The sequence below is a fragment of the Coregonus lavaretus genome, assembly GCF_964263955.1.
Source record: "Coregonus lavaretus genome assembly, chromosome: 23".
Taxonomy (NCBI): domain Eukaryota; kingdom Metazoa; phylum Chordata; class Actinopteri; order Salmoniformes; family Salmonidae; genus Coregonus; species Coregonus lavaretus.
The window spans coordinates 10869036-10890344 of NC_140010.1; the positions used below are offsets into that span (position 1 = coordinate 10869036).

The 21309-nt window shown below is 43.7% G+C and overlaps 2 protein-coding genes across 9 annotated transcripts; one reads left to right on the plus strand and one right to left on the minus strand.

Moving 5' to 3' along the window:
* Positions 1 to 1500: 1500 nt before the first annotated feature.
* Positions 1501 to 8257, plus strand: LOC311099052 (TOX high mobility group box family member 4-like). Of its 8 annotated transcripts, none has more exons than XM_084139664.1 (9): positions 1501 to 1575; positions 3450 to 3515; positions 3627 to 3923; positions 4038 to 4292; positions 4436 to 4786; positions 5764 to 5844; positions 6056 to 6805; positions 6898 to 7052; positions 7320 to 8257. In XM_084139664.1, exons 1-9 carry the CDS (start codon positions 1570 to 1572, stop codon positions 7375 to 7377), a joined length of 2019 nt encoding a protein of 672 aa, XP_083995790.1. In that variant the 5' UTR covers positions 1501 to 1569; the 3' UTR covers positions 7378 to 8257. The 8 variants fall into 8 exon arrangements, with proteins under 8 accessions (XP_083995790.1, XP_083995789.1, XP_083995791.1 ...); XM_084139663.1 differs by having other exon boundaries at positions 1516 to 1575; positions 4433 to 4786; XM_084139665.1 differs by having other exon boundaries at positions 1516 to 1575; positions 3630 to 3923; positions 4433 to 4786.
* A 7030-nt stretch (positions 8258 to 15287) lies between these two features.
* LOC311099056 (uncharacterized protein) lies at positions 15288 to 20738 on the minus strand. Its single transcript, XM_084139670.1, has 4 exons — positions 20336 to 20738; positions 19569 to 19708; positions 19065 to 19149; positions 15288 to 18936 (listed from the first exon to the last, which is right to left on the minus strand). The coding sequence occupies exons 1-4, from the start codon at positions 20598 to 20600 to the stop codon at positions 17651 to 17653; spliced, it is 1776 nt and encodes a 591-aa protein (XP_083995796.1). The 5' UTR covers positions 20601 to 20738; the 3' UTR covers positions 15288 to 17650.
* Positions 20739 to 21309: the final 571 nt, after the last annotated feature.

The window sequence follows — 21309 nt, forward strand, 5'->3', positions numbered from 1 at the left end:
TCTTGTCCTTGTGTACTTGTGTGAAATAGCTGAACACACGCTGTCAAGAAAAAGCAGCTTTTTCAGCCATTTTCCCCGTTCACTTACAATCCACTGAGTTTGAAAAGGGATTGAATTAAGATGTTTTATGTATTCTGATGTATATTTGGGCAAATCCCACGTTTATGAAGGCGCAAACCATTGCCATAGGTCACTGTTTTTCAGGGTTCTGACTAGAGTACAGTTATGACTGTCACTTTGTCATAGCAGGTTAGGAGAATTTAAGCAGCAGGTTAGGATAATTAAGGTGGCAGGTTATGAGACTTCGGTTAAGGTTAGGAAAAGGGTTAGGATTAGGGATGGCTAAAATGTTCTCCTAACCTACTCCCTCTAGTCGCAAGCGTTTTCCAGTGGACACGAACAGTGTATACCCGATATCCGTCAAGTGGAAAGGTGTTCTGGCATAAACAAGCGTGTTGTTGGTCACAATCAATGTACATTTATACGTGGTCACCGGAAAGCAGTCTAAAGCGAAGGGTTGAATCTGGCGTACCTTATCTGGTGCCTATATTGGAGTGCATTTTCTTCTGCATTGCAAGCACCAATCAAACTTTTAGAGGTCTTTTGCGTGAGTTCGCTGCCATGTTCCTTCAATTCTATCTAAACGAAAATGGAGAGGGGTATACACGCTGAAGGTCAGCATTATTATTATTTTGTTGTAAAACGTATTTCCCTGGATGTGAATGGTCTAATTACACTCGACTGGCATTGATTGCATAATACTGGTTTTCATTCCATATGGCTGTATAACAAACCCACTATCTCTCCTTCTCAGAAGGTGGACCTCGCGGGCCAGCCCACCAGCTCACCAGCTCGGCCCATCCGGCCCGGTGCCCCCCGACAATTTTTCGCGGTACCGAGTGACACTGATACACTTCGGCCTCCAAGACCTGTGCTCAAATACTCTTATGTATTAGCTCACTACTGAATACTCACGCACCTATTTCAGTTATATTAAATTATGTGATCAAACTTCATCTGATTTGACCATCTGTTGGCCAATTTTTGGTTTACTTTGAATCTGTTTAGGCAACTCGTTTTCTTCAAGATGACAATGAAAATAGTGAATAAAGCATGTTTTTGTTAAACAAGCCTTTACTGTTCTATTTTACTTAATTTGAGTAGGTATGTGCCTGTTGTAAATAGCATTATTATGGCAGGTTTTGTTTTCAAATACATTGTTACCGACGATGATAATCCAGGCTCTGTCGCAGCCGGCCGCGACCGGGAGACTCATGGGCGGCGCACAATTGGCCCAGGGTAGGGGAGGGAATGGCCGGCAGGGATGTAGCTCAGTTGATAGAGCATGGCGTTTGCAACGCCAGGGTTGTGGGTTCGATTCCCACGGGGGGCCAGTATAAAAAAAATATGTATTCACTAACTGTAAGTCGCTCTGGATAAGAGCGTCTGCTAAATGACTAAAATGTAAACGGAATCTGAGTGACGTCATTTCCCAGAATCAAGGAAACCCGGAAACCAAGTGTATCAACTAAAACAATTAGAAAAGCAGTGCACCGATGTAGTGCGAGGATGGAGGTAAGAGAGAGGATAAGAAGCGTGGGAATTTGTTTGAAACAATATTGAAGATGGAGTATGATTAAGTCTACTGATATTTTGTACCATCTTTCCACTTTTAATAGCTTTCTGTCTATGCTAAGAATTAGCCACGCCAGCTAGCTTGTTAACGAAAACTTCCCCAACAGTCATTTTGACACGACCATCATGCTGGTTGTCATTTGTAAAGCTGATAAACAACTACCACAGCTTTTATCACACCACGTTTTTACTATGACAATATTTAGCTAACTTGTAGATAAGTACAGTAGTTATATCCTCCCTGTAAACAAGGGTGTATTCATTACGCCGATTCTGTTGCAAAACCTTTTCGAAACCTATTCAGTCTCTTATGTGCTCCACCATAACAAGCGTTGGATTGGAATGGAGGTGGTTTCCAGTTTCCACTATTCTCACACCAGTCCATTCCTTAACAATCCACGAGGGGGAGTGTACACTCGTCTCCTAGGAAAATGGGGACATAATTCCAAATTGACCTATATCCCAACTTCCTAGACATTTGGGATAGGTCTGAGCAGAGTTATATTTTGATGTTGTCTAGTAAGATGATAGAGAGACCTTTCAGCGATATTTTCATCAAACTATTTAATGAGATAATCCTGCCTGCTATCTAGACCTGGTTATGCGGTCGATTGTGCTTACTCGATTAAACAGGCTTTTCGATCACAGAGCGTCGAGACCTAAAACAGAGATACTTTTGAGGAGATGGGAAATCTCCGCGCGGTGCATTCTGGAACAAGAAGAGCGAGTGAATGGCAGTCAATTGGGCGCTAGCTCAAAAACACAACATTAGCAATAATTTCGTCAACAAGAAGTACAACATTACAAATATTTCCCGATATATAATATCATTAACGTATTCTCGTATAGCTTTGAAATCGTAACATTACGTACTTTCGAGGAAAATAGGCAGGTTTCTCGAATTACCCTGACTTTGAGAAGCGGTTGCGTGACGATTAGTTTAGCAACCATGTTGACGCACAACGTGAACGCGATTGGTCCACAGTCTGCTGGGTGATGCGTTATACGTTCTTCCGTTAATTGACCAATGGGATTCCTATCTCCGCCTTTCTCTGATATATCTGCCTAAGATTAGTGGTCGAGTTTTCTGAGTAGGGACCGAATGAACCCTAGCAACGTGATTTTGACACATTGCCTTATAGCTAGCTAGCTAAATATCTTACGGGCACATTTAGGTTCTTATGGGGAACCAAGATTGTTCCCATAATTACTATAAAAAAATAACAGCAAACGTGAGCTAAATTGGAATGCTTGCCTTCACTGGAAGCTAGCATTAGCATTGTTGGCTAGCTAGTTAGCAAATTGAGTCTTTGATTAACTGAATATAAATTGCTTAACGTTAGCTATCTGAAAATGCTGAACAAATCCTTTACTTGCAATGTAATATTGTAAATCGAAGTTACCTAGCTAACATTTGTCAGCTTACATATATTTATGTACAGCTAGCGGTTAGCTAGCTAGCACACCAGTTGAAGAAGTGAGGCGATTGATTCGTCTCGTCTGGCATGATGGTGCTCTCTAGCTAGCTTGGAGTTCTTATTATAGCTCAGTGGCTAGGAGACTGCATTACAAAGAGCTCACCACTCTTGGTTGATAAATTGTTAAATCACACAATTTAGATTAGTCTGTCACGATGGATCTTAATTTTTACTCTGACCTCTCTGATGGCACCAGTCAGAATATCGACCAGGAGTTCTTGGAAGCACAGGGTTATAATGGATACGACCCAGTTAACAAGGTATGGGGCCTACTTCTAAACAAGGGGAAAGAGAGTTTTTTCATGTCGTGTGAATACTATGTTGTGTGTTTTGCAGTTTCCAGGAGGCAGTGATACTTACCTTACCATCTCTGGGGCAGGTCATCCTTTTCTCTCCTCTGAGGTGGGTGTCATGATCCTCGAAGCCTGCACACCTTCCACAATGCAGTGCCTAAAATGTTCATGTAATCTATCTGTCCCATTAACAGTTGTCCTTCTCCTTCTCTCTGTTTAGCAGACATTCCATACACCCAGTCTTGGTGATGAGGTGTTTGAGATCCCTCCCATCTCCCTGGACCCGGACTCGGCCCTCAGTGTGGGGGACGTGGTGTCCCATTATGGCGAACTATCAGGGGGAGCAGGGGGTCCTTCCGGGACTGGAAGCCTGGTGAGGAGTGCTGTGGTGGGGGGCAATGACCCCTCCTTTGCCTCCACCTATGTGAACCCAAACTCTCAGGGCTTGGAGCACCTGAGTCTGAGGGTGATGAGCCAGCCTGGAGGGGGGGCCCTGCTTAGCTCAACACTGGGGGTGGTAAGTGGTGTACTTATGAATACTACTAGAATACTTTGTGCATCAAGAATGTGTTTTTCTCAAATTGTAATGCTTTGTTAAGACTTGTAAAAACTCCTGTCCTTGTCTCTCTAGGAACTTGGCCACTCCATTGGCTCCCATTTCAGCAGCTCCTCTCCAATGACCATTGATGTCCCACTTGGTGACATGAATCATGGCCTATTGGGACACAATCAGCTAACTACTATTGACCAATCAGAGTTGAGTGCCCAGCTTGGGCTTGGTCTTCATGGCGGGAACATTCTGTCCCGTTCCAAGTCCCCTGACCAGCTGTCTCCCACGCCTTCTCTAGCGGGCTCCCTCCAGGATGATGACATGGATGACCTCAGGGTGAGTGTCTGTTTGTATGTTTGTTTATATGTGTAGGACTTGTTGTTGGTTTGTTTGTCTTGTTGAAGTCTTGCTAAGTCAACTGATCTGGCCTTGTATCTTTCCCTCTCTCTCTGTCCACTGGTCCCACTGTCACCCAGAAGAGTGTGCTGGTTGACTCTCCAATGTCCCTGTCTGTCTCCCCTGCAATACTCTCCCACCTCTCCACCATGCCGGGCTCTGCCCCCATGCTCTCCTCCTCCATCTCCCCTGCGTTGGTGAGGCGAGGCGGAGGCAAGCCAGCTATGGTGGCCGCTACAGCAGGGCCTGGAGGAGGGAAGAAGGGGAAGAAGAAGAAAGATCCCAACGAGCCCCAGAAACCCGTCTCTGCCTACGCCCTGTTCTTCAGGGACACCCAGGCTGCCATCAAGGGCCAGAACCCCAACGCCACATTTGGAGAGGTGTCCAAGATCGTAGCCTCCATGTGGGACAGCCTTGGGGAAGAGCAGAAACAGGTACACAATACACACACTTTTAGTAAAAGACATACCGTAAAACTTCAATTAATAGCTCAATAATTTATTTGCTTCAATCACTGAACACAACCGGCGCTTATTAGAGTCGGCGTCTATTTCCTTAACGCACACAGCTTTAGCAACAAAAATAAGTTTAATACTACCAAACTGTTTGTTACCAGTATGACCATTATAATAACAAATCTAGTCTCCTGAGTGGCGCAGTGGTCTAAGGCACTGCATTGCAGTGCTAGCTGTGCCACTAGAGATCCTGGTTCGAATCCAGGCTCTGTCGCAGCCGGCCGCGACCGGGAGACTCATGGGCAGCGCACAATTGGCCTAGCGTTGTCCAGGGTAGGGGAGGGAATGGCCGGCAGGGATGTAGCTCAGTTGATAGAGCATGGCGTTTGCAACGCCAGGGTTGTGGGTTCGATTCCCACGGGGGACCAGTATGAAAAAAAATAAACATATGTATTCACTAACTGTAAGTCGCTCTGGATAAGAGCGTCTGCTAAATGACTAAAATGTAAATGTAAATCCATCGCCGATCAGACTTGCAAAGACTTAATCACGATTCTCTTTCCCGTTGTGCCTCGTTGCGCCTTGTATCCCCCGTAGTTGAGCCGAGCATGTCAAACCACACAGCTGTCTGATCCATGGCAATGATGGCAGACCTTTATCTTATTTTGCGCAATCTTTACGTTACACACTGAAGTTCACTCGTAAACAATTCATTTAGACCCGGCGTTTATTTGAAAGAGGTGTTTATTTGCTGAAATGTGTGCTGATGCCAGGCTATTAAAAGGGACAGGTGGCTATTTGAGACTTTCATTGAAGTTTTACGGTACATTTAGAACAGTTGAAGGACATTTGTGGATAAAAGGATATACTGTAATTCATGTAATAAACAAAGAAAAAAAAGTATTAGAGTTTACTCATGTCCTCATCTACATAATTCTACCCTCTGTCACTATTAGGTCTATAAGAGAAAGACAGAAGCAGCGAAAAAGGAGTACTTGAAGGCATTAGCAGCTTACAGAGCCAATCAGCTCTCACAGGTAAAATCTCTAGGCCTGTCTTTGCTTAGAAATCGTGACTGTAGCCATGACAATGTTATACTGTAAATGTCTAGAAGCTGTACTTATCGCACATTTTTGTTGTTGTCATTTCTCAATCGATTTAATATACTCTTATCCCATCGATTTGTTTACATTTTTGTAATTGTAAAAAAAGTATATTTATTTTTTCCCTTCCCTGGGTTCTCTCTAGCCCTCCATTGAAGTGATGGACACGGCCTCTTCACCACCACCTCCAGTGCCTGAGCCAGTGCATGTGACCCTCCTGGCTCCCGCCCGCCCCTCCCGCCTCCCCCAGCACAACCCTGACCAGAATACCATCACCAACATCTGCGCCTCCAACATCATTCTGGACGTCCCCCAGGTCACCACACGCTCCCGCACAGGGGCTCACAAGCCCCCCACCCTGGGCCCCACCACAGCCACCCCGACCCTGACCCCCACCATCACCAAGATCATCATCTCCAAACAGATACTCCAAGCCGGGGCTCAGCTCCACCAGATCCCCACCTCCATGGTGACTGTGCTCCCTGGCGGTGTGCGCACCCTGCTGCCCTCGGCCCCTCGCCAGCCCCCACCTCTGCAGCAGATGCAACATGCCCCTCCTCCCCCGCGGCTCCAGCATATGGTACACTCCCCAGCCCCGCCTCCCCTCCAGGCCAAGCCCAGAGGAAGTGCTGGACCTGGGCTTCCTGTGTCCATCACCGCGACACCTCCCCCTCCACTACAGATCAAGATAGTCCCGGCTTCTTTGCAAGCAGACGAATCCTTGCCCATTATTGTTACAACAACAGCAACCGCCAACTCAATTGGTGTCACCAATTCCACTGTACCTACATTGGCTTACTCAACCCCTACAGTGGCTCTGCAATTGGCAAAGTCCACTGACTTGACGGCCAGTGCAGATGAGGATGCGGTCACGGAAGAGTTCACGTCAGGAGAGGTAGGCTGAGGTTTTTCTTTGTAAATTGACCCAATGTGCATGTTAAATATGCTTGGTGTTTTAATCATCAACTTTTCCCTATTTTTCTTCAGATGGAAATGGAATTGAATGTGTCTCCAGGTGCCACGGATGCAGCTACTGGCTCTCTGACTCTGTGTGTACGCGCAGGATGCACCAATCCTGCAATAGAGAGCACGGACTGGGACAAGGAGTACTGCAGCAATGAATGTGTCGCCACTCATTGCAGGTGTGTGGATTTGGATATAAATGTATTTGTTCCTTTATTTCTGTGAAGAAAGTTGTTGTTTTTGGGACATTTAAGTGAAAGTTGTGTTGGAGTAGAAAAGGGAACATTATTGATTATGTTAATTCCGTAGTCCTGTGTAGCTCAGTTGGTAGAGCATGGTGCTTGCAACGCCAGGGTTGTGTGTTCGATTCCCACGGGGTACCAGTATGAAAACATTTATGCACTCACGCTTGTCTCTTTCTCCCTTTTCCCCTTTCTCTCCTTCAGGGATATCTTCATGGCCTGGTGCTCCATCAGGAATCAGAACACCATGGTTGTCAAGTAAAGACCAGGATTACCCAGACAAGGGGTGAATGTGTCTTGTTGGGTCAGGGGTGATAACAGGCCTAAGGCAGACTGATTGGGGTGAGAGGAAGAGATGCAGTTCGGAGGAGAGGAGAGCAACTGGAGAAAAGAAAAGTGCGCGGTGTACCACAAAGTGATCCATTGGAAAGACTTTATCAACATAACACATGGGATTCATTTACAAATTCACGAACAGTGGAGACAGTGGCCGAGATGATAACTTGAGAGGATAAAATGTTTTTATGTTTTATTGTTTGGACGTGCATACCTTTTAACAGGTCTATTCACACTGATTGTGTTAGAAGAGGAAGTACCCAATATGAAGGGACCTGAAATCATAGTGGGATTGGAGAGGGTTCTATTCCAGAGGGTACATTATAGTGCCACTAGTTGTGACTAAGCTCCATTTGACACGTTCTTTGAAATCAGTTTTGACAGAAAGAAAAGTTAAATATACAAGATTTTTTGTGATCCATGGCAGCCAAAAGCTTCATAAAAGGTGTGCCATCTTCATTCTTAACTATTTGGATAAATATATATTTGATACACATCTATTTTTTGTCAGTTGGCTTTAGGTCCTTGAAAAACATTTGTCAGCGTCTCTTCTTTTTAGAGAAACAGAATCAGGAAAACACAAAACAAAAATGTGTGTGAAACTGAAAAAATGTGATATTAGAAAGTTATGTATCATGCAACGCTCTTGTTTTCTTTTTACATTTAGTTTAGTGGCCTCTAGGGCCAATACTCTTACTTTACATTACTGTCAAGGAAATGTTCACTGTGTCCGGTGTGAGTAAACGACTGCAGAAATCAAGGTGAATTTGTCATCCGCTTTTTAAATAAAAGAGCAATGAAGATAAGGAGCTCAAACTTTGGTCTCATTTATTGTGAGTAGCGGTGAATAGTGTGTTTCAGTGCTAAAGGGGATGGTTGAATGAAATCAGACAGACCAACAGTAGGGGGAGACAGCATTTCAGTAAGTAATCTCTGAGCCTCTCACTGTGTAATGCATTTCCTTAATACATCATTTACAATAAGCAATAGTTAAATTATTACACAATTTGATAGACAAAACATTTCTTTCATCAAAATGCAATAGAATCATGTCAACATTATTTGAATATAAAAGAAACCTGAGACAATGGAATTGCACATTCTTTGGTTCAGCTGAGATAATACACCAAGCATTGGTTCAGTGCTTGGTGAATAGTGTGTGACATAAACCTCATTTACGCCTTGCACTAACATGTGTTCTGTGATCTGATCAAGGTTTGTTGCTTGTACACATTGGAATAAAACTTGTCTCTTATCCTTACACTGTCTGCATTGTGACCAGATTAGCTGGTGCCTCCCTGTATGCAAAATATTTGACAGATATTCTTTCAAAATAATATGCATTTCTTTTAAGACAATTACTTATGCCATTAGTCCAGCGCTTCCCAAACTCAGTCCTGGGGACCGCAAGGGGTGCACAATTTGCTTTTTGCCCTAACATTACACAGCTGATTCAAATAATCAACTCATCAAGTTTTTATTATTTGAATCAGCTATGTAGTGCTACGGCAAAACCCCAAATGTTCACCACTTGGGGTCACCAGGACTGAGTTTGGGAAACACTGCGTTAGTCTATGGTGCTTCCTGCCAAAGATTTTAAAGGCTAATGATGATTTAAATGGTTTGACAATCCAGATATGTTTACACTTGATTGATATCCAGACACAATGGGTCCTTGACTACCTCTGGAGGTGGTCAGTAAGCTCTAAAAATGTGGCCACAATCAGAATGTGGGCAAGATCAGGACAAAGGGCAAATGTTAGCACCAGGTGGAAACAGGGCTAAAGTAGGACCACTACCGGGTCTCTATAATTGTGATTACTAGGAGGATCTAGAGGCTGAATCCCAGGCACATTCTGACTGAGCTGAGCCTTGAACTGGTGTAGCTGGGTCAGTTTCATACCCACTCCAGAAAAAGTGATGGTTCCCTACCAAAGTCTACCACAACTACCACTCTGTTGCCCTTCAAGGAATTGGCGATCTCCCTCTTCATCTTGTTGTGGTAGGCAAACAGATTGCCCTTGTGTTTGATGCTCCAGGATTCCTTGTTGAGGCCAAAAGCGGGGCCCTCAGTCCCCTTGCGTTTAATGCTCTGGTAGGACACAACGATGTCCCAGTAGCCCACGGCCTCCACCTCCCAGTAATGTCTCCCAGAGGAGTAGCACTGGGAGTCAAGGCACCTAAGAAAGACAAATGGACACAGATCAGTGACACACACACATTCACAAATATCAGATCAGTGATGGACGGACAGACGGACGCACACACACGAGAGACCTATTGTATCACTGCTTACGTTGGGCTCCTCTGATGTCTGCATTTCTGTGGCCCTATGGTGGATTTTCAACCATGAATTCTGTAAACAAATACATCACCTCTTATTACCATACAGTAATGTGGCAGGTAGCCTAGTTGTTAGAGAGGTGAGCCTGCAACCGGAGGGTTGCCAGTTCGAATCCTGGGACTGACAGGAACAATTTGGTGGGAAGTGAGCTTGGCAACCTGAGGGTTGCTGGTATCAAATCCTAGATGTCATTGTGCCCTTGAGCAAGGCACTTAACCCCCCACAACAACAGCTCCCTGGGTGCCCAGTGTGGCAGCCCCCCTCACCTCTCCCAAAAAATCTGTATGTGTGTCTTTCGGAGGGGTTGGGTTAAAAGCAGAAGTCGAATTTCGGGTTGGACCTTGTGTGCAATTGACCATTTTACATTTACATTTTTGTCATTTAGCAGACGCTCTTATCCAGAGCGACTTACAGTTAGTGAGTGCATACATATATTTTTTTCATACTGGCCCCCCGTAGGAATCGAACCCACAACCCTGTCGTTGCAAGCGCCATGCTCTACCAACTGAGCTACACGGGACCAATAAAGTGATCTTAAATAAATACATCACATCTCTTATTACCACAAAGTAATAAATATGTAATTACCTACTTATTACTACAGTACCGGAATCTTAAAGCTTGATTATCCACAAAGAACACAAGTTCCTTATTACTTCTCACCTGCCATGGAGGAGTAGACATTGTGGAAGAGAGTCTGCCGTTTCTTCAGTGTATCTGTGAGATTCTGATTTTCCACAGAGGAACTATAGGCTATGATGGAGACAAATGTTCATCAGACAGACACAAACACCTACACACAGCTGCACACACATTTGTGCACCCACTCACTTAAGCATACAGGCACACACCCACACTCACACATACACCTTGCCGAAATCCAAGTGTATGCAGGTCAATGACTGACAATGTTATTTGGGGCAGGTAAGAGAGCAATGACTCATGATGATGCAAGAATACTGTATCAAAAATTCAAGACGTGACTGACGGCATCACGATCAGATCTACTCACCATAATAGAGGACAATGAACCAGAGGCACAGCAGCACCACCGTAACTGTTAATGCTGGAGTCAATGGGATTGGAGTTCTGCCTATGTGCACAGAGAAAGAAAACTATGAATCTCAAAAGAAATCAAAAACACTAAAAGCATTAAAGTGGAGTATATGCAAATATACACTGAACAAAAATAGAAACGCAACATGTAAAGTGTTGGTCCCATGTTTCACGAGCTGAAAATAAAAGATCCAAGAAATTTCCCACACGCACAAAAAGCTTATTTTTCTCAAATATTGTGCACAAATTTGTTTCCATCCCTGTTAGTGAGCATTTCTCATTTTCCAAGATCATCCATCCACCTGACAGGTGTGGCATATCAAGAAGCTGATTAAACAGCAAGATCATTACACAGGTGCACCTTGTGCTGGGGACAATAAAAGGCCATTCTAAAATGTGCAGTTTTGCCACACAACACAATGCCACAGACATCTCAAGTTTGCAATTGACATACTGACTGCAGGAATGTCCACCAGAGCTGTTGCCAGAAAATGGAATGTTAATTTCTCTGCCATAAACCGCCTCCAATGTTGTTTTAGAGAATTTGGCAGTACGTCCAACCGGTCTCAAAACCACAGAGCACGTGTGTGGGGTCGTGTGGGCGAGCAATGTTTGAACAGAGTGCCCCATGGTGACGGTGGGGTTATGGTATGGACAGGCATAAGCTATTGACAACGAACACAATTGCATTTTATTGATAGCAATTTGACTGCACAGAGATACTGTGACGAGATCCTGAGGCCCATTGTCGTGCCATTCATCCGCCACCATCACCTCATGTTTCATCATGATAATGCACGGCCCAATGTCGCAAGGATCTGTACACAATTCCTGGAAGCTGAAAATGTCCCAGTTCTTCCGTTGCCTCCATACTCACCAGACATGTCACCCATTGAGCACATTTGGGATGCTCTGGATCGACGTGTACTACAGCGTGTTCCAGCAACTTCGAACAGCCATTGAAGAGTGGGACAACATTCCATAGGCTACAATCAACAGCCTGATCAACTCTATGCAAAGGAGATGTGTCCCGCTGCATGAGGAAAATGGTGGTCACACCAGATACTGACTGGTTTTCTGATCCATGTCCTTACTTTTTTTTTAAGGTATCTGTATTCCATAGATTAGGGCCTAATGAATTTATTTAAATTGACTGATTTCCTTATATGAACTGTAACTCAGTAAAATCTTTGAAATTGTTGCATGTTGCGTTTATATTTTTGTTCAGTTAACTTCATTTTTGAAGTCTTCAACTTTATGAGTGTCCTTGCATTCCTGTAGCTTAGCCTCTATCAACTGGAACTGCTGCTCCATAAATGCCTGAAACACGTTTATATACAGTACATTTCATTTACACAAATACTCACAGATGTATATCTGTAATTGTGTTAGTTTGTCTGCCAATCATTCTGCATGGGCAGAGTATCTGTTTGCTGTGTGTATCATTCTGTGTTTTTATATATTATGTATTTTAAGCACACGACCAAACAAATGTCCCCCTGGGATAATACAATTGATCTAATCTGATCTACTGTAAGTATGTGACATGATTCTCAGATTAAGACTAGAAGAGCCTTTTATGAGAAAGTCACCACCCCTTAACCCGCTACACCACTTTTACTCTTGTTGAAATATGGTAACAGAATTTTTTTTTAAATGCACAGTCAGTGTTCTCCCCAGAACATTGGACGTCAAGACGATGAGGTTCATCCGCTTCTTGTCCAGATGTAGGTTTTAGACATGGAGCTGTAGTACCTCAGCACCTTGTCCTCATGCTCAGGGCACCTCCTCTTGCTCAGGTCTCCTAGGAGTTTGACAAGAGGATGTCCCATGTAGGCAGGGAGCTGCAGGTGATGCTGGACATGCTCCTGCCACAGCAACACCTCACGCTTCAGACACATCTTCACCGCCAGGCTCTGTTTCTCTGGACAGCAGTCACAATACACACTCAGTCCTCTTAGCCTTCAATGAAATCAGAAATCAATCAGTTAAAGCTGCAATATGTAACTTTTTGGGCGACCCGACAAAATTCACATAGAAATGTGAGTTATAGATCTGTCATTCACGTTGAACGCAAGTCTAAGAAGTGATAGAGTTGTTCTACAGTGCCTTCGGAAAGTATTCAGACCCCTTGACATTTTCCACATTTTGTTACGTTACAGCCTTATTCTAATTTTTTTAAAAAAAAATTATGATCCTCAGCAATCTACACACAATACCCCATAATGACAAAGTGGAAACCTTACTTACATAAGTATTCAGACCCTTTGCTATGAGACTCGAAATTGAGCTCAGGTGCATCCTGTTTACATTGATCATCCTTGAGATGTTTCTACAACTTGATTGGAGTCCACCTGTGGTAAATTCAATTGATCGAACATGATTTGGAAAGGCACACACCTGTCTATATAAGGTCCCACAGTTGACAGTGCATGTCAGAGCAAAAACCAAGCCCTGAGGTCGAAGGAATTGTCCGTAGAGCTCCGAAACAGGATTTTGTCGAGGCACAGACCTGGGGAAGGGTACCACAAAATGTCTGCAGCATTGTAGGTCCCCAAGAACACAGTGACCTCCATCATTCTTAAATGGAAGAAGTTTGGAACCACCAAAACTCTTCTTAGAGCTGGCTGCCCGGCCAAACTGAGCAATCGGGGGAGAAGGGCCTTGGTCAGGGAAGTGACCAAGAACCCGATGGTTACTCTGACAGAGCTCTAGAGTTCCTCTGTGGAGATGGGAGAACCTTCCAGAAGGACAACCATCTCTGCGGCACTCCACCAATCAGGCCTGTATGGTAGAGTGGCCAGACGGAAGCCACTCCTCAGTAAAAGGCACATGACAGTCCGCTTGGAGTTTGCCAAAAGGCACCTAAAGACTCTCAGACCATGAGAAACAAGATTCTCTGGTCTGATGAAACCAAGATTGAACTCTATGGCCTGAATGCCAAGAGTCACTTCTGGAGGAAACCTGGCACCATCCCTACTGTGAAGCATGGTAGTGGCAGCATCATGCTGTGGGGATGTTTTTCAGCGGCAGGAAGACTACTCAGGATCGAGGCAAAGATGAACAGAGAAAAGTACAGAGAGATCCTTGATGACAACCTTCTCCAAAGCGCTCAGGACCTCAGACTGGGGCGAAGGTTCAACTTCCTACAGGACAACAACCCTAAGCACACAGCCAAGACAACACAGCTCTTCTGGACCCCAATGATGTCCCCAAAGTAGGCCCTGTAGTCTGGGCAGTAGAAAGGCATCTCCGAAGGAAAGTCTATCATGCCCTCCAGACACACCATACAGTAGCTGTGCCTACAGGGCAGCTGGTGCAGGTCCTTAAATATGTCCTGGCACACTGGGCATGTCAGCATCAACTCCAGCTGGGTTCTCCTTGAGGGAGGAATGGTCAATTTTTTGTCCATCTTGCTCCCTTCCTGTTGTTCAAAGAAAATTGGAGCAGAAGGCAGAAACGTAGAGTGGAAACCCAGAGGGTTTAAGGAAAGGAAGTCTCTCTGCAGTCTGCTGTGGGTGGAACTCAAAGTTGCCCGTTTCAATTGTAGCCAACTGCTGAAGTGAATGTCATGTTAACACAGTAGGTAATGAGCCATGGGAAGGTCTGTGCAACTAAATCACACAAAACAAAGGTAATAATCTACCGATAAGGTCTTCCGTGAGTCCTTGCCTGTGTGTGTTTCCTTGGGAGAGTCTCAGTTACATACTCCTCACATCCTCTCTCCTTGCCTCCTTCTAAAAACCAATTGGAGAAGGTCAGAGGGGAGGGACCTCTGGCTTTCTCATCCAATGGGTTTTGAAGAGGCGAGGAGAGAGGACGCAAGGAGTGTGCAATTGAGATTCTCCCTCTCTCAGTGTGCAGTGCAATCATTCAAAAGTGAAAGCAAAGCTCACTCATATGATGCAAAATGCATGACACCAGCTGTATTTCAGAAGTTATACATCTTGAAAATTTGATTGCTGATATGCAAAACATTTTGGGGCTGTATCAACAATGGACTTATGAAACAAATACCTAGATCGTTTTTGGGTGAAATTTTCCTTTAACCCTTACCTTAACCATTTTAAATTTCAACTTCAATGGGCTAGAGATTTCCCAAGAAAACCGGATTGCAAGGACCAGTTATGACATCTTTGTGGCTGGAATTTTTGAATATGCTATAAAATAGAACAGAATATGGTACTGTAACATACATTAACTTTTCGAACAGAGGGAACAGAGACTGACACATCCGAAGTGTCTGGTTGAGTGAATGTTTAAAAGTCATTAGTGAAACCAATAATACAGGTGATGTCTTTTATTGCCAGACAAAGGGCCAACTTGTGGCTGTGATTGTGTAACAATCAGGAATTCCCACAAGGTTACTACAGTACTTACCAAAAACATAGACCTTTGATGAATCTTTTCATGAAGATTACAACTATTTTCCAGTAAAAACATTGTTTTATTATTTTAACACAGATTACAGCGTTTTGGGTTAGAATTTAATATAATTAGTTGACAAAAAAAGCCATGTAGTAATATATGTCTAATATCTTCAGAAAATAAGCCAGAGACATCAGCTACAATCACATAATACATATGAAATAACTTCTCTCTACACATTAAAAGGCTACATCATACTGCCCATTCTTTTCATTTTAAACTAAGTCATGTGTGTTTAGAGAAACTTCCCTGACTTCTACAAAGGAAAAAGTAAGGAGGGTGTTTACCTGACAAAAACAGCAGTATGGATAACAAGAATGAGAGAAAGTTACTGCGTTACTATAGTATTTGGCATAATGGTTTAGAGTTTGAGATAAAAGTATCAAAAACTTTACACCCATCTTTAAAACAACTTATGAACAAAGATACACAAATGAACAATCTGTTTGTATTTACAACAAAGTCAAGAGATGTATCATGAACACAGATTGCGGTCTGAGAAAAATCTCAAACTAATCTCAGCCCAGGTCCCTTGTGTTTTGTCCAACGAAATACAGTGTAAAGACCTAGGGACAGTTTTCCAGACCCAGATTAAAGCAAAACTTAATTTAGGCAATTAAGTATTTTATCTACTTCCCCAGAGTCAGATGAACTCATGGATTCCATTTTTATGTCTCTGCCCTCCGTATGAAGGCAGCTAAGAGGTACACTATATATACAAAAGTATGTGGACACCCCTTCAAATTAGTACTGAAAGGTGTATAAGCACAATAACTGTTAGTCGGGAGCTTCATGAAATGGGTTTCCATGGCCGAGCAGCCGCACACAAGCCTAAGATCACCATGCGCAATGCCAAGCGTCGGCTGGAGTGGTGTAAAGCTCGCCGTCATTGGACTCTGGAGCAGTGGAAAAGTGTTCTCTGGAATTATTAATCACGCTTCACCATCTGGCAGTCCGACGGACTAATCTGGGTTTGGCGGATGCCAGGAGAACGCTACCTGCCCCAATGCATAGTGCCAACTGTAAAGTTTGGTGGAGGAGGAATAATGGTCTGGGGCTCTTTTTCATGGTTCGGGCTAGGCCCCTTAGTTCCAGTGAAGGGAAATCTTAATGCTACAGCATACAATGACATTCTAGACGATTCTGTGCTTACAACTTTGTGGCAAGTTTGGGGAAGGACCTTTCCTGTTTTTATTTTACCTTTATTTAACTAGGCAAGTCAGTTAAGAACAAATTATTATTTACAATGACGGCCTACACCGGCCAAACCTGGACGACGCTGTGCCAATTGTGCGCCGCCCTATGGGACTCCCAATCACGGCCGGTTGTGATACTGCCTGGAATCGAACCAGGGGGTCTGTAGTGACGCCTCAAGCACTGAGATGCAGTGCCTTAGACCGCTGCGCCACAATGCCCCAGTGCACAAAGTCTATACAGAAATGGTTTGTCGAGATCTGTGTGGAAGAACTTGACTGGCCTGCACAGAGGCCTGACCTCAACCTGATCGAACACCTTTGGGATTAATTGGAATGCGAGCTAGGTCTTATTGCCCAACATCAGTGCCCGACCTCACTAATGCTTGTGGCTGAATGGAAGAAAGTCCCCGCAGCAATGTTGCAACATCTTGTAGAAAGCCATCCCAGAAGAGTGGACGCTGTTATAGCAGCAAAGGGGGGACCAACTCCATATTAATGCCCATGATTTTGGAATGAGATGTTCGACGAGCAGGTGTCCACATACTTTTGGTCATGTAGTGTAGTTTCGCGAGCCAATGCCCTAACTGGCGTTAGCGCAATGACTGGAAGTCTATGTTATCTACTAGCATGCTAGCAGTCACCATAGACTTCCAGTCATTGTGCTAGTTAGCAACTTCCTTCAAACTGCACGCAGACATATACAAATGGTATCCATGAGTTAATCCGACTCTGGAGAAGTAGATAAGGGCTTCATTGCAAAAATCCTGAAGAGTCCCTTTAAGCCTAGTCCAGCATGATAAATAGAAAAGCTCCATTGAAATAACTTTTTGGTTTACGACTAGGCATAATGTGTCTGGAAAATTGTCCCTTACTGTATTAGAACATTATGGCTGTCAATAACATCAATGTCCACTGAAGCTTACACTGATGATCATTCTGGATAATCCAAACCTATGAAGGATGGTTGACTGAGTCCTTTCAGATCTCTCCACTGTCCCCATCTCTCATAATGGCAATTTACCATCATAGCATCATTAAAAAATAACCAACACTGAAGGGTTGGTTATAATGAGGAATGGACATTTAGTTTCAGTTAGAGGTAGGACAGTTTTGTAAGGCGGCCTACATAAGGCTGCTCATGCTTTTAGCACAGTTCTCTTTCGCCGGAAAATTAGCTATTTCGCTGTCGCTCCCAAGTGATCGATGCTGTGTTTTTCAAGATTCCGGAAGATTCTGAAGCTCTTGGAGCAAAAGGAACAGGTGAAAGGTCTCTCACCGGTATGAAAGCGCAGATGAGCCTTCAGATTGTCCCTGAGACGGAAGCTCTTCCCACACTGGGGGCAGCTGTGAGGTCTCTGCCCTGTATGGAACCTCTCGTGCCTGCGGAGGCTTTTCCGCAGGGCGAATGTCTTGGAGCACTGGGAGCAGGAGTAGGGCTTCTCACCAGTGTGGAAGCGCTCGTGCCTCCTCAGGATCTTCCTGCGCTTGAAGCGCTTCCCACAGATCTTGCAGCCATGGGCGCGGCTTGAGGAGAGGACCCCTTGCAGCCGCCAGACACCGTTCCCACACTGAGTGAAGCAGCAGAGGCGTCGGCCCGTGTGGAGGCCTTGGTGGGTCTTGAGGTCCTTTGGCATGGGGAACCGCTTGTTGTCATGACAGTAGCTACCATTAGCCTTCTTCTTCCCTCCAGAGTTCTTTCCTCCGGGCACCAAAAGTAGGTTCACCAGCTGCACAGAGCAGGGCCTCGTCAACTTCTGCTCCAGGGAGGTCTGGTCCAGCTTTAAGTTCACCTTTTTCTTTGTCTGGTCCAGCTTGAAGTCCACCTGCTTCTTTGTCTGGTCCAGCTTGAAGTCCACCTTCTTCTTTGTCTGGTCCAGCTTGAAGTCCAACTTCTTCTTCTTCTTCATCATCATCATCATCTGGTCCAGCTTGAAGTCCACCTTCTTCATCTGGTCCAGCTTGAAGTCCACCTTCTTCTTCTTCATCTGGTCCAGCTTGAAGTCCACCTTCTTCTTCTTCGTCTGGTCGAGCTTGAAGTCCACCTTCTTTTTCTTTGTCCAGTCCAGCTTTAAATCCACCTCATTTTTCTTTGTCTGGTCCAGCTTGAAATCCACCTTCTTTTTCTTCATTATAGTAGAGGGAGGGTTCGTTACATCCATAGATTTCAACTTACTCTTAGCCTGTACAGGAGCCAAAGCCCCATCTGAGGAGGACGGGCTGTAGGCTGTCCCCTTGGCAGTGCTGTAGCTGGCCTGCTGGGGCTCCACCTGGGTAGGCTTTTCTTTACATGTAGGCTGTGGTGTTGAATCCTCCTCCTCTGCCTTTGGGACCGTTTGGCAGATGACTTTAGTCTTGCATTCTATATTGATTCCATTCTCTGTTTCTGTCTTGAGGGGCTGGGGTTTCTGCTTAGTTGGGGAGCTTTGAACAGGAACATAGAGGTGGCTTGGATCCTCAGGTGCTGGAGGAAAGAAAATAAAATAGTTGTTAGATAGTAACCTCAACCCTTTATATACAAAAAGTTTATAACAAATATATTTCAGTGTCTATAGCTTCACTACCACCTCCTAGAATAAATTAGTTTTTTACTGGAATAGATCACTTGTTCTCCTTCTTGCTCAGTGATTGTTGGAGATTTTGGTTCCAGACTGCTCCCCTCCACCATCTCCACAACCTGACAGACAGATGACAAGCCAAAAAGACAACTACTTAGGTACTGTAATACAGGTGTCAGCTAATCAAATTAGCTTGAAGCCTACAAGTCAAAAAGGCATTAGTTCTAGTAACAAACACATCTTATGGTTTACAATGAAGCCCTTTATCTACTTCCCCAGAGTCAGATGAACTTGTGCATACTATTTTTAATGTCTCTATGTCCGGTATGAAGGAAGTTTGAGGTAGTTTCACAAGCCAATGCTAACTAGCATTAGCACAATGACTGGAAGTCTATGGTAACAGCTAGCATGCTAGTTAGCAACTTCCTTCAAACTGCACGTAAAGACATACAGATGGTACGAGTTCATCTGACTCTGGGGAAGTAAAGGACTTTGCCAAAATTACAAAGTATCCCTTTAACCCAAACAACTCACTGACCTTCTCTTCTAGAACAGAGCACTTGAGTTCAGCAGGCTGATTAGCCTTCAGCATAGGGATACTATGTGCAGGACCCTCCTCCTCACTGCTCCCATTCAAAGAACCACTGCCCCCCTCCAAGGACAAGCACTGTTTTGGGTCTGGAGAGGGTATGGGAAGGGGGAGGGGTAGAGCGCAAAGCACACAAACATTCCATTGGTTAGACAGCATGGTACAGATCAGTACTGACAATAATAACAATAAAGGGACTAAACAAATCACTAATTGTGTTGTTTTTTTTTTCCTCCAAAATGTTGTTTGTTGACATTTTGTCAGTAATCATCATGTTTTGCAGATACTCTGTCCAACGTAATGCCATAAAAAAATTCAACAGTCATATTCAGAGAGAAAGATGATAAGAGTCATCGTGCATATTAAACAGTGTGTATTTCTGCAAATGTAGGAAAGTGTAACATACAGTGCCAAACAAAAACCACTGATTTCAAACCATACCTCTATGCACAATGGCTACTTTGAACAATTTACACAGTAAATACATTTACCAAAGTTTATCTGCACAGTTCTTCCTGTAAATGTGTTTTTGTAAAATTGTCAGTGGAAATGGTTAAAAGTAGTATTTGTGCATTGAGTTGTATGGTTTGTTAAACTTTGAAATTAATGGTTTTTGTTTGGTATACATGTTAATGTGAAACAATCTGAATTTCTGCGTAATTCCGTTACCATGGAATTGCCAGTGTAATGAAGTACTAAAACGTTAGCTAACATACTTTCATGTAACTCTGAGGACGTCGTTGTCTCCTCATTCACTTGAACTCCGATACTGCGAATGCATTTTTTGCCAGACTTTTTTACAGCGTCCACCGTTTGCTGGGTTTCATTTTGTTCCCTCCGCCCTTTAATGAGAAAGGTGGTTCCCAAAGCAAGGAAGCGACTCTCGAACAGTTTCGTTATTTCCACGACGGCCACCTTTGCAAGTGAATCCAAAACAGACGCAATCTGGGTTTGAAAATTCACATCGTCGGAAACAGACATGCTGACAGCTAATAGTGAGCACGCGGTAAGAAATCGAACTAAAATCGAACAAATGTTGAAACCAAAAAGCTTAGCACGGGGAGATATTTAAGCTGTGTTTATCATCAACCACATGGTCGGAGAAACTGGGGGCGTGTCTCTGACGTTTCATTAAAAAAAGTACGGTTTTCCACTAGTTACCACATCCACAAAGTATATCGCATTTTGGTCTTAATATAAGGTTAGGCTTAAGGTTAGCAGTGTGGTTAAGGTTAGGTTTAAAATCACATTTTAAGAAGATTAATTGTAGAAATAGGCGGGGTTTATGATTTTGTGGCTGTGCTAACTAGTGACGACCAAACGTACGCTTAGCGTCTTGTGCCAAATCCATTTTATTTCCGGGGAAAGCGTGGTGCGTAATATGGTAATATGTCATTGTGTCATAAGGGGGGAAATAAAATTATTCTAACAGTGAGACATATTTAATGCTATTATTTTATAAGTTTTATGGTACACACACACACAATAATCCAGAACACAAGTCGCTTTAAAATCTTTTTCCAAGCTGTCATTTATTTTAAGCCTTTACAGTATGTTTAAGTTTTCTTGTTAAAAAAAAAAGAATACTGTTGTTGTTATATTTCTTTGTCAGTAGAAAACATCCATGTGATTTAAAGCACTTTTCAGTGCACAAGAAGAAAAAAAGCTTACCAACTAAAGTTACAATAAT